Source organism: Engystomops pustulosus, chromosome 5 (assembly GCF_040894005.1).
Source record: "Engystomops pustulosus chromosome 5, aEngPut4.maternal, whole genome shotgun sequence".
In the NCBI taxonomy this organism is placed as follows: Eukaryota; Metazoa; Chordata; class Amphibia; order Anura; family Leptodactylidae; genus Engystomops; species Engystomops pustulosus.
The window spans coordinates 82,584,106-82,597,603 of NC_092415.1; the positions used below are offsets into that span (position 1 = coordinate 82,584,106).

The 13,498-nt window shown below is 39.5% G+C and overlaps 1 protein-coding gene across 1 annotated transcript in view; it reads right to left on the reverse strand.

Moving 5' to 3' along the window:
• SLC22A23 (solute carrier family 22 member 23) overlaps positions 1 to 13,498 on the reverse strand; it is an 86,243-nt gene that overhangs the window by 11,774 nt on the left and 60,971 nt on the right. Inside the window, exon 4 of the mRNA XM_072152498.1 lies at positions 550 to 718. Within this exon, the coding sequence (XP_072008599.1) occupies positions 550 to 718 (169 nt within the window). The remainder of the gene's footprint in view (positions 1 to 549; positions 719 to 13,498) is intronic.

The following is a 13,498-nucleotide window of genomic DNA, read 5'->3' on the forward strand; positions in this document are numbered from 1 at the left end:
TGTAATGTGCATAGAGCCGCTTTGAGATATTGATCTTAGCGCTGATGGAATAAATCTGACCATAGTAAAGCACGAAAATTCACAAAGATCCATTGCTTAAAAGGGAATTTGCCATTTCTTTTATTTTGCTTAGAATCTGTAGTCTAGAGATGTTCATTGACTTCTATGGGAAAGGGATCCTCTGTGCCCTGTATAGAGGTCTGTGTGCATGGATGGTGAGAAGGTATGATGTGACTACCACCCCCTAGTATTGATGGATTCTTTCTTTTATATCGAAAGTTGAACCTTTCATTATAATTTGGGATGCAGGAACTATTTCTGCAACAGGACAAGATTAGTTCAGACTTTAACCACAAACCCAGGACTATTACACAGCACTATCTGCAGCAAAATCCACACATTTTGCCATCTGCTGTGATATTGCCAGTTGTGTATCCATACCAGGTGAACATTCCCTAAAGAACCTAGCTTTACCCAATAAAACCCTTTTTTTATTAAGTACTTTATGCTACCCTCTTACCAACAAATATATTGAATGGATATACTTACTACCAGTAGGGGAGCATCAGAATAAAGGGACAGATAATGACAGCCTGGAGGATTTGCCAGTCTCTACAGAGAGCTGCCAAACCAGGCAGAAGGAACTGTCCAGCCATCCCAATGAAGCTGGCCACCATCGTAATCATGAATCTGTGTCCAGGAGGGCAGAGTTCTATTCCTGAAAGAGTTAAACATAAAGACTTACAACCAGAATATGAGAGATACATCAGCTCATATGACAGACATATCACGACTGGATCAGAGTGTAAAAAAATGCAAACGATGTGAATAAAAGAAGGAACTATGTCATCTAAAGAAGAATCCTGGTGTACTCGTATTTTCTTTCGGAAGAATTAGAAGGTGTGTATACATACCTTCTTATTAAGAAATTCCTACTACTAAATATGTCATGTGTTAAAGTAGTTTTCTGATCCCAGGGCCAGTTTTGATACTGATGATCAGTTTTACCAGTTCATCAGTTCGATCGGGGTCTCACACTTAACAACCTTTGGCACCAGCAGCATTATACAGTTATCTCAAAGGGTGCACCAGCTAACTCCATCAGTGTACCAAGATGCTCATTTATATGAAGATAAAGTTTTTCTCTTAAGTGACAGATTAAAGTGCCCAAGCAATAGTTTCTTTAATTTACATCACTAAAAACACCCTAATAAAGTAGGAACCAGTGGCATATTCATAGGCACATCATAGATCTGGCTGATAATCCTTTTCCAGCTAGGCAGATAGACGGCAGCAAGTAACCATTTTTTTCCAGGCACGCTTTCTAAAAGGTGAGACATTTTCATAAACATAAGTTATCGCCTTATGTCGCCGGTGAGACATACAGTAGGTCCCACTGAAATCAATGATATAAAGGATGAGGCCAGCACTTCATTGATTGAGGTTGGACAAGGATCACAGTATAAGACATTGCCGAAAGTTGACATCGCCAGGAAGCTTAGGGAAACGTGTGGTTCCCTCTTTTGCTAAATGTGGAGGAACCTGCAGTCGGGCAACTGTAAAGTAGGGGTAAATGTTTTTGTATGGTAAAAGCCCCTTAGTTGGCTTACATCCCAGTGGATATACACTGCCAATTCAAACAGAAGTACTATTTACTTGACAAAGAAAAATGGAGACAATAAGTAATTATAAAAGAACCACAATGTTTCCCAATGGTAACATCTAGAGATTTCATTACAGTATTTTTTTTTATTATTATTTTTATCCAATTCCAGGTACCAGCAAATAAAATAAATCGTATATTCAGAAGGATAATAAAATCTCAAAGATCAATATTACATTCATTATGCATATTTTATTGATTTTAAGATCAATAAATCCTTGAGGAAACATTTTTCATTGACAATGGGCAAACTAGACACTATAAAAATGTGTTTGTATATAGTCTCTGGTACAGTACTTATAATTTACAAAAAAATAAGAAGTACTATATCCCTAAATTAGTTTGGGAAAGTTGCTCTCCACTCATTTAAGAACTTTGTTAAGATGTCATGAAAATCCTCCATAATCATAAAGTAGGTAGCACTAATGACTATAGAATAAAAGATCAGATACTAGCTAATAGCTAATGTTCAGTTTTATTTGTGAGCGAAATACCATAGACATGTTCTGGAGTTATATAGATTACAAGGGGAATCCCCTTTGTAATGTATAATTCCTACAGGAGTGAAAATGGATTGTAATGATCCAGTTATACCAGTTGTTACTGTTCTGGCTGTGTTCAGATGCTGTGTAATGAATATGTAAAGGCGTTGTCCACTTTCAGCAAATAATTCATATAGTTTGTGTAATAAAAAGTTATACAATTTTCCAATATACAGAAATCTGTCCATGGTCATGTGATGGACATGCAGGTGCACAAGCTATTATATAACAGAGAGTAATAGGAGTTATTTGATAATAACGACTCATGCACCTACATGTCCATCACAAGACCATGGACAAATTTTCATCCACTGGAATTACAACATTGAAGCTTGCTTTAGCAGGACAGCAAGCAGAGATCTAGAAAACTGTGAGGAATTGATGCAGAAAATATACTGGAAAATTGTATGACTTTGTATTACACAAACTATGTCAATAATGTGGTAAAAGCGGACAACCCCTTTAAGGCATGAACCTGTAGCTAAATCACTACTTCATGTTAGATCTATGTACCTTTTTACTACAGAAATGTTTTACTCTGAATAGTTAGCTGTGTGCATGACAATCCATGCATAAATCATCAGTACATAGATGAAACTGTGTAATATAAGCTATTAGAAAAAATAGTTTTTTTGTGTGCCATCTGTGACACCAGCACAGACCCCAGTTATACTCTCATCTGTGTGCAGTATATAGGAGACAAGGATGACTAGTCTTTTTCATAGACCCAATCCTTTCTAGTTTCTGTGAAAAGAGGTCCATATGACCAATATGTAAAAGAAAAATAGAGCATGTATTATGCTATTTTTACTGCAGACAGCACATGCCTAAAAATAAGGATAATACAGGTGTGTGCACCTACTCATAACATTGATTTTCCTCTGCAGGCTCTAGATGTGAAATGCCATGTAATATTCTGGACAAATATATTGTTAGCCATGTACACACATATGACAGCTTGTTCAAAAAAAAGTCTAAAACCACACACATGCATGACAACAGTGTTGTGTTTTGTAAACTGTTAAGAAAATCCATAAACTGTGGATAAGGTGTGATTATCGTGATCATTGTCATTTCTTACACAAAGGCAGACATAGTACCTCAGTAGCCTCAATGCCAGTTGCATTCATTATGTATACAGCATTAGCAAGTTTACATGAAAATTGCAATAGAACATAACATTGAAGCTATTCAAGTTGGATCTCTACACATCGTCAGGCAGTGCTTGCCATGCTCTTCTATGATAATCAGTTGTATCGCCATACAGGAGTCTTCCCTTTAAGGACTACCTGTTCAACTGCAATAATCTATATACAATAACAAAAAAAAAAAATTGGTGCCCAAAATAACAAGAAAGATGTCCGATTGCAATTCTGCCTATGAACCATGCAGTAGTCTTGTGTCCGATACACGTTTGTGTAAATATGTAGGACCCCCTTACTTTATATTTGCAAGAAGGCAGCTGCTAACATATTCCAATAAAAACTATGGCTCCCCTCAAATAAAATTGATTCAGCTTTGGATAAAAGGATGTGGCATCTGCTCATTATTACTTACCACCTTATTACTGTTATGCTCGACAAAGCGAACCACAGTCTCATCCGGTGCGGATAAAATGCTCACAGTTCTAAATCTTTATGCTGACAAATGGCCAAATCTGATTTGACATGCCCATCGATTAAGTGAGCAAAACAAAAAATCATCCCAAAAACATTGGAAAACATTTACCAAGGGCTGTGCGCCAGTTTTCTGTCAGACTTTGCCTGTTCTTTTCAGTGCAAATTGCTTGCACAGGTATTTAAGAAGTGTCCGAGACACTTTGTGGCGCACGCAACACTTTGTGGTGGTTTGCACTCCTCTTAGTAAATGTGCCCCATTGTTTTCTGGACACATTCGCTAACACAGCAAAACCACTATATTACTGACAAGGTAAATGCTGGGGGCATCATGGATCTGTCCCATAAACAGTAATGCAAGAGCAATACTCAGGAAGGTTTCATAACTCTGCCAAAACAGGCGGTCAGAGCTTCAAGGAAAATCAAGATGCTTCTTTATGATAAGGAAATACTATTCTTGGAAAAACTTTTTTCTATGTGGAGATTTTAAAAAAGCCAACAAAAATAGCGTCCATTAACCATCAATCATATAATGACCTTGCTCAATGAATAGACATTACATTCCTGTACACTAAGTTTCCTTTACAGTAACACATAAACAGAATTCATAGAGCTTTGATGTATAATGGAAATTCCAGTGTTGTGGACTCATTAGTGAGTATTTCAGTACCCCAGATAAAGGAGGATGTAACTGGTGACCTGTGTTAGAGGGCAACTTTGCCCCATCCATGATATTTATGAACAGGGCTAGGACAACATACTAATGCAAGTCCTTGTCAATAGGCCCATGAAAAACATGGACAAGACAACACATGGTTCTAGGGAAAGAGCAGAGGAACAGAACATTAAAAGTGGGAGGAGTAAACATCAGAAGCAGCCTGTGACAGGCTACTGCCAATGTTCAGGGTGTTTCGCCAAATATGTGTTTCCTCATATGTTCAGCTACACCACTGGGGTGCGCCCTGAGAGTACACTCAAGGGAGGTAGGGGATGGATGCAATATTTTGCATCCGTCTCCATAGGCTATCATGGCATTCACAGAGTCAATTGATCGCTCAAAAGGAGGGAGCAAAATGGAAAGACATAGCTTGCTTTGTCTTTCCATCCCATATTTCCCACAGTATTCAATATATAGTGGTCAGACAGAGGCAAAAAGGATGCCCCCACCTGCAAGTATAAGTCTATGGATACGCTCAGCAAAAAACCCTGGAGCTTTACAAAAAAAAGGTGTGAATATAGATGTAGAAAGAAGATAAGTGGCTTTATTTTTTCTAAATTAGATAATCTATTAATATCTATCTAGATAATATACATTTTTTATGTTCTTCACATCTGCAAGGAATGAAGAGAGTGTTTTATATCGTAAAGCTCCAGTATGGGTATTCGCTGATGTACTAAGTAAATGAAGAATGAACTAATTGTGTGATTAAGTGTCAATTAGTGTCAACACATTGCTATGGTTCAGATGAAGGAAGTTCACAAATTCCCTGTGGCTTACAACACTGAAGACTGAGCTAGCTGGGAGATTTAAAATAATAAAACCAGCAATGCTTTTTAGAAAAAAAAAAAATAACCCTGTTGTATAAATGAAAATATATAGTTCTCAAAAAAGCCGATAGATTTAACATAGATAAAAGGAAGGCAAGGTTAGCCATGCCTATGGAGTATATGTAAAGTTGATTAAAAAAATTATCTTAAAAGACATGTCTAGAGAGTCATAAGTATAGAGAATTGGCATGGCCAGGGTTAAAGCCAATTCGAAATGTGTCCAGTTCTAAAACAGTTCTGCAGGTTCATCTGAGGAAATGGAGAATGTCCTGTTAAACAAGTCTTGCTGTGTTTCTATCATCTCGTACCAAGAAAAGCTGATTCCCTGCTCATGTCTGCACCAGGCACCTGCTCTGTTCCCAGACAAATACACATCCCACATTGTCAAAGTCATTAGTATGGGCAGTGAGTGGGCTCACAACAACTCTTCTCATTCAATGACAACTTAAACTATATATCTATTGAAACTGTTACCCATGGTCTCATTTATCAAGGGATTTTCAAAGATTACTCAAACCAATTGTCCCAACTCAAATACCCAAACCCAAGCCTACATTATACAGCCAACAGTCCTATGGAAGTAAGAGATGTTATTTCTAACTATATCTGCTTTCTTACATGAAAATTCAAGAAGAATGTTGCAGTTTTTTCCTTGATGACCATATTAAATATTTATAATTTATATATGAAAAAATATAATCATATAATTAAAAAAGCATATAACCTACTAAAGTGAAGGCTGACTTCAGTCTCTCAAATTCTCATCCAGGAAAGACATTTCATTAGTAGCAGAGCACTAGCTGTTAATCCAATGAAAATTTATAGTAAAATTGTACGCGCCACATGTACAATGTAGAAATTCACAGCCGTGTGTCTTGCAGCTTGACAACTGGTTGCAGAAGACAACTGCCTTACAGCTTGTGGGACATCTGTTACTAAACATATGCTCCAGGCCAGTGGACACACTGAGATATTGATATCCTTGTCACTGCAGACTGTCTTCCATTACATCCAGGCTCACAAAGTCTACCATTTGTATACATACTGTTCCATATACTACTTCAGCAACAAAACTAGACACGGTTTAAGCTGAGTAACCTCTTAATGTTGCAGTCCTTTTCAGTTTTTACTACCTGCCTTTCAAAAGCCATAATTGTTTGAGTTCCAGTTCACAGAGCCGTATGAGGAATTGTTCACTCCGATACAGATTATTTTTTTACATCTTTCAGTTTGAAACACCCCCTTATTCTTTGGTAGAGATATAACATGTTAATATACATGTTTTTGTTATGTTTTATTACCTTTTGAAGATAAGATCTTGAATATTATTGTTTTTTCTTAATTTTTTATAGCTCTTTGTACACAGCTATATTGTTTTTTCTTAATTTTTTATAGCTCTTTGTACACAGCTGTGTGGGGCGATATGCATGGGGTTGGTAGCCCTATTCCCTAACCTACATATCACCTCTTTATTACTGATAATGAATATATTACACTGACTATTTCTTGCCTGTTAAATACTTGTAAATTCCTCTACGTGATCAGTATAAGATTTTTACCCATTATCTATTGTGGTCTTTTTGTTAAGTTGGCTCCCTTACAGGTTAAGGGGAAAAAGGAGGAGGTATTTGGGAGAGTGCATAATGGTGCTTAAGAAAGTATTGTCTAGACCAACATTGTCACCCAAAATCTGTATATCACCCTATTTTTAATTACTTTTGTGACTAGTGATCTTTTTTATTGTTAAAATACCCTACCTAAATGGCAGAAACTATGGCAGCATATAAAATTAAGGCTAGATTTTCTAAAAATGCATTTTCTAGAAATGCAACTCAAATATGGGATAAGTGTCTCTAAATCAACACTGCTGAGTTTCAACAACTATGTAACAAACTCAACGACATCTATCCAATTTAATGCATATAACCAATTCCCTGTCTCCCTGAGATGAAGAGGAGTTCATTTTAGTGCTGATGATCGAGAGTCACCAAAGGAACTCATCAATTTGCCAAAAGATTCTGAGTAACAATTGTCATAGAATGTCAAGGTATGAATATATATACATATATGCTTAAGATAATAAAATAGTCTAAAACTGAACAGTGCATTAATGTAAAAAGAGTGAAGAAAAGCCTACAATTCACAAGTCAAAAAAAATATTGTCAAAGGACTGCAACCCAGTCTGTGAGCATGGGAAAGGATGGTCAATCTCAATGCACCATTCAAACTCATCAATGAGACCCTGCCAGGGAACAAACCATGTGAGCACCCAGAAAGCAGGCTGTTCCTCTATGTCCTTTCATCAAGGCATAACAATACATCTGAAACATTTCAATTCAATTAGGCTGGTGTCAACAACTGTGCCCAAGGACGATGCTTTGCATTCTGTGAATTTCTAAGCCACAGTCTCCAGTGGGGGTGAAATGCAGTCTTGGCACAACTGAGACAACTTCACACATTAATGTGTGACTGGAGGCTAACATGAATCATTTATTTTTAGATATTGTTGATGTCCAAGTTCTGAGCCTATTGTGCAGATTTTATGGAAAAAGAAAACTTTCACTGCACACGGTGTTATGAACCAAATTAATCCAAATCCAAGGGTCCAGTTTGTGTTGTCCAGAAAAGGCATGCGTGTCCGGTTTTCTATTAAAATGGGTAACTACGACACAGACGTTAATAGAACATATACTAACTTTCCATAAAGTTTAATTAAGTCATTAGCATATATTATAAATGTGTTGTCTGAACTGTGTTTTTTGGCGTCAGAATATATGACTATTTGTATTAAGGGGTTATTTTTGGGTTAGGGCTTTAAGAAACTTTTGATAAATCTGCTCCACTGAGTGATCAAATTTTAGATGGAACGACGATTTCTTTCATTCCTATTTCATGGGAAATACAAGTATTTCCTAAAACAGTTCTGTATGTTTTGCTTCAAGTGATCCACAATTTCTTTAACATAATAATACTTAGAAACTGTTGCTCTAAGAGACAGAATTGACCGTAGTGGTAGAACCCAAACATAATGTATTTTGGCTTGTGACAGGAATATAAGATTAGCAGCACATTGGCATCTCTTCTTCAGCTTTCTGTGTGTGTACCATGTGAACGGACTCTTCTTATGAATATCTTTGAACTGCAGAAGGAACTTCCTGAAACATGGTACAAATGAAGTCACAGATCTGTGACATGCCACTGCTTCATCCTGCGAGCCAGGAAATCTCCTCTTCCCGGCTGCTGCAGATTTCTACAGCTTTCTATAGATTGCTATGAAAGAGCCTTTCATTAAACAGGACTAAGCCTTAGAGGATACAGAAACAATGGCGCATCCTTCCTTTTCCGTTCTCATCCCCCATTATTTTTGTAGGGCACTGGCTAAAGTAATAGAGTCCTGTATATACATCCTGTGTACCGCAGAAGTAGTACCAAGTTTTTTCTGCCAGATCAGTGCCCACATAGAAGAAGCTCAGTAACATCATGTGCGGCTTTACAGCAGTGGTAAATATGCAAATGTTTTTAAAGTGTATCTTACCTTTCAACTAACTAAAAAACAGGACTGTATGTGTCCATGAGGAGTAACACCAGTGTCCAATTCTGAGTGTTCTCTGATCTAGTGGTAAGGGCTTTAACTATTCCAGGGGTGCAGTTAAAGACTCACAAGCCCCTCTGCAAAGGCACAGCATGGCCATGATGATACTTGTCCACAGACTGTCCTGACCCATTAGAAGCTTATATGACCCATTGATGCAGTACAAGCAACCTGGTTCCTTGCTCTTAACACAATTATATACATGTTATATATATCCTATCCCCATAACACATTTTTCTAACATGACTCAGCTCTACCAAAAATAAAATATTGTAGTTACTAGTCCTAATTGCAACCACAAGGCTGATGTGACCAAAACACTTTGGGTAAAATAGAACATTCCCATGTAGCTCCTGCGGCATCATTCTGTGCCTTTGCCTTACCTCTCACAATCACATCCTAGAGCCTCTCCCTTCTCCATAGATGTCCATGTACCCTGTTCTTGTTTTAGCCAGATGGATTCAGCTGAGATTTTTACTCCCCCCCCCCCATTAAAGTTTATTAAAAATTTTAAAACAAACCAACATGTTAGAAGCGCATTCAAGTAAGTAAGTAAGCGAATAGACAAATGTTGCACAAAGTTATCTATTTGTCATCAACAAGACTCTCCATCCGGTGTAACTAGTTCACACATCCCAACCACTGATGCAATGAAGGGGGGCTCAATGGAGTGACAACATGCGTGCATGTAAGCCTTAGCTCCGTTGAGAAGATGGCGCTCTAGCGATTTCTTATATATGCCAATAGAAATTTCATTGTGATGCAATAGGACCCAAGTGGGGTCATCTTGTAATGCTGTACCTGTCACATTCCAAATCGTCTCTAACACCAGTTTCCAATAGGGGAGTTTAGGGAGTTTAAGACATATAGGAGGTTTCCCTTCTATGTTTCACAATGCCAGCAGTATAATGATGAATACTCTACGTTCAGATCATTCCAAATTTGGTTGGAACCATAAGGGAAACTACTTTTGTGTGGCTAAGTATTCTCCAGTCCAAATTATGCAGATGATGCAGATAATTTGTATTACTAAATTATGGGCCCTAGCAGGATGCAGATAATTTTTGGAAAGATACCTGATTTCTCAATGTCAAAGGATTGGAATCACTTCTCGGTCTATTCTAAAACACATCCGTCAGTAAGGGATTTATCTAAACCTCCACATTTGCAAATATAAACAGTGCCTTTTCTCATGAGCACAACAATCTGTACACAATTGCTTAATGACAAATGACAGAAAATTATTGCTGTAGCGATCAACATCAAAACAAAGCATCCACTTAATTGGTATGTGTTTGGGTTGGCTATTGCCATACACTGCTATTCCAGCCTGAATGTAAAAGATTCATAGATGACAAGCCAAAAATAGTATAAATTGGCAAATAAAAGCGTTTCAAATAGGGGGCGTGACCTAACTTCCGGCATGAGCGGACGCACTTGAGCAGAGCTCCGCTCCAGAGCCTAACTCGCTACCAAAATCCTGCTGTAAAGAGACCGCCAATATACCCTGGACACGGGTTAAACGATCCTCTTACCGAGGACGGAGCGCCATGAGCAAATCCCGCACCTCTGCGGCTGCAGAGAAGCTCAAGGAATTCGCCAGACCGAAAGCCCAAGATGGCGCCGTGGCCTCCACGACTGCACGTGCTACGCCTGCGGCCTCAGAATCTGATGACTCCTCGGCAGTGGAAGGTGAGCCGGAGCTAACACTTAAAGAGGTTTCCACACAGCTTCTGACAGCGATCCAACATTCCACAGTCTCACTTACCAACAAAATAGATGAGATAAGAGTGGATGTCGGGCTCTTAAGGCAAGATATGCAGAAACTGAGAGAGCGTGTCAAAGACACAGAGAGAATTTCCCACATAGAAGACGATAATGCTCCTGTACCAGCCCAGATTGCGGCCCTTGAGAAAGCTGCTGAAATGTGGGCACAGAAATCTGACGATTTGGAAAATCATTTACGACGTAATAACATCAGAGTCCTTGGACTTCCAGAGAGGGCCGAAGGTGCAGATCCTATACTTTTTATGGAAAGATGGTTTAAAGAAATGCTACCAGATCTCTCCGTTTCTACCATTTATTCTGTGGAAAGAGCCCACTGAGTTCCAGCCAAGCCACCACCCCGGGAGCACCCCCGCGCCCCATGTTGGTGCGCATACTATGCAGCATAGACCGAGACGCCATTTTGAGTGCAGCAAGACGCATGGGATCCATCACTTACCAGAGCAATACAGTATCCTTGTTTCCGGACTTCTCCGCAGCCCTTCAAAAGTCAAGAGCCTCTTTCACAGGGGTCAAGAAGAGACTCCGTGAGCTACAGATCCCCTATTCCATGGCCTTCCCAGCCAGGTTAAGAGTCATCTATGAAGACCGTGTCCAATTCTTTGCCTCTGCATCTGAGGTAGATGACTGGCTGAATACTCGGAGGAGGCCGCACAGACCCAGAGGCCCGGAACAGCACTAACCACCCTTGATCTGGGTATCTACACCCCTTGATGTTATACTGGTAGTTAAGTATATATGTACTTTGATTCATATATAAAAGTGTCTGACACAGTATTGTACCCCTATATGGGGGAAATTATATATAATTTTAATGTTGCGCAAAAGTTGTATAACGTTTAATGAAGCTTGTGCCCTCCTTCCAGAAGGAGAGATATATACTATTTGGCGGTCTACTCTAGAATTATTGCCACAATGTGAGGAAAGAGCTCTGCTGTGAAGCGATAGTCTGCGCTGCTCTTATTCCACCTAGAGCGCAGACTTCCTCGTACAAGTTAATTGGCAGCGACTGGGTGACTCCAGTTACTGCGTGGTTTACTCTGTAAAGAGTTGGTTATATTAATAGTGTTTATTGTTGAGTTTAGTCTCTCTTATAGGGACCTGCTACGATATATTTGCTTTCCATTATATAGTTAAGGTAACAGCATATGACATCTAAGTAGACTGCGCTGCTGGGATATATTAAGAAAGTATGTCGCTCACATTAATTTCTTGGAATGTCAGGGGTCTAGGGGAAGCCCGTAAACGAAACATGGTAATGACGAGTCTTCTGCAACACTCACCCTCTATAATATGTCTCCAGGAGACACATTTGACCCAAACAACCACCAGATTCATACATAGGCCCTGGGCTCAATGGTCTCAACACTCCACGCACACGTCCCATTCTAGAGGAGTCTCCCTTCTCGTACACCGTTCAGTGAGATGGGAACCGGGTACAGTCAGGAAGGACCCGGAAGGGAGGTATGTTTTTGCTCAGGCGTGGGTGAATTGTCGCCCATTTGTCATCTTGGGCGTTTATAACCCCCCTACCTCATCATTGAATGTTTTGCATGAGGCTGCATCATTTGCAGCGCAATTTCCACAGGCTACTCTTTTATGTATGGGAGACTTTAACGCCCTACACGATGCTGCTCTGGACAAATTTAGGCAAGATCCAGAAATGGAACCCACTGACATACAGACTCATTTGGCTCGTCTGCTACTAGAACTAGGTTGGACAGATATATGGAGGCTCCGTCACCCTAATGTGCGAGAGTATACCTGTCATACCCCAGGACGCAACACCCTATCTAGAATAGACTATGTGTGTGGTAATCCAAGTGCGGTAGCGCTGACTTATACCATCGTCCACTTACCAAGAGGTGTCTCCGATCACACTCCTATTTTAGTGAATCTTAGATTTCCAGCGGTTCATATATTGACTAATCCTCGAAAAATTCACCCCTTCTGGTTCTCCCTCCTGCCTGCCACTGATCGTACGCCGGATCAAATAGCTAACTACCTGGCCCATAATGATATGATAGACCCTCAGTTTCCCATGTGGGACGCCCTTAAAACATACATACGAGGTTGTCTGCAGTCAGCAATATCATTTGTTAAGAAAGAGGCCCGTAGAGAAGAAGCCGAGCTAGCCACCACATGTACCCAATTAGAGACGGCCTATATTGCAGATCCCTCTGATATAAATAAAGATAAATGGTTATCTGCAGGTAGGAAGTACTTGCATTGTCTTTATGAAAAAGAAAAAAGACGCACTTTTTTTGCACACCAGAAATATTTTGAGCTGGGTAACCAGTCTAGTAGTTTATTAGCACAACTGATACACCAAAACACTGTGTCTCCCACGGTTCTGCAGTTAACATCTAAAGAGGGAAATGCCATCACGTCTAATGATGATATTGTAACAGCCTTTTCTGAGTTTTATAGGGATTTGTACTCCTCGCAAACAGAATCCACTGTGGCTGCCACTAATGATTATCTTAGAGAAATGGAATGTCCTACACTTAGCCAACCGCAACGGGACATGTTAGACGCCCCATTGACACTTGAAGAACTTCATGAGGCCTTAAAATCGATGGCAAAGGGTAAGGCCTCGGGACCCGATGGTCTTCCCCTGGAAATGTGGCTTAAATATCAAGACTCCCTTATGCCTCTTATGTTACAGATGTTTAATACCTCATTCGATAGAGGGTACCTACCAGAATCGCTCTACATGGCCAATATCGTGGTAATTCTTAAGCCTGATAAA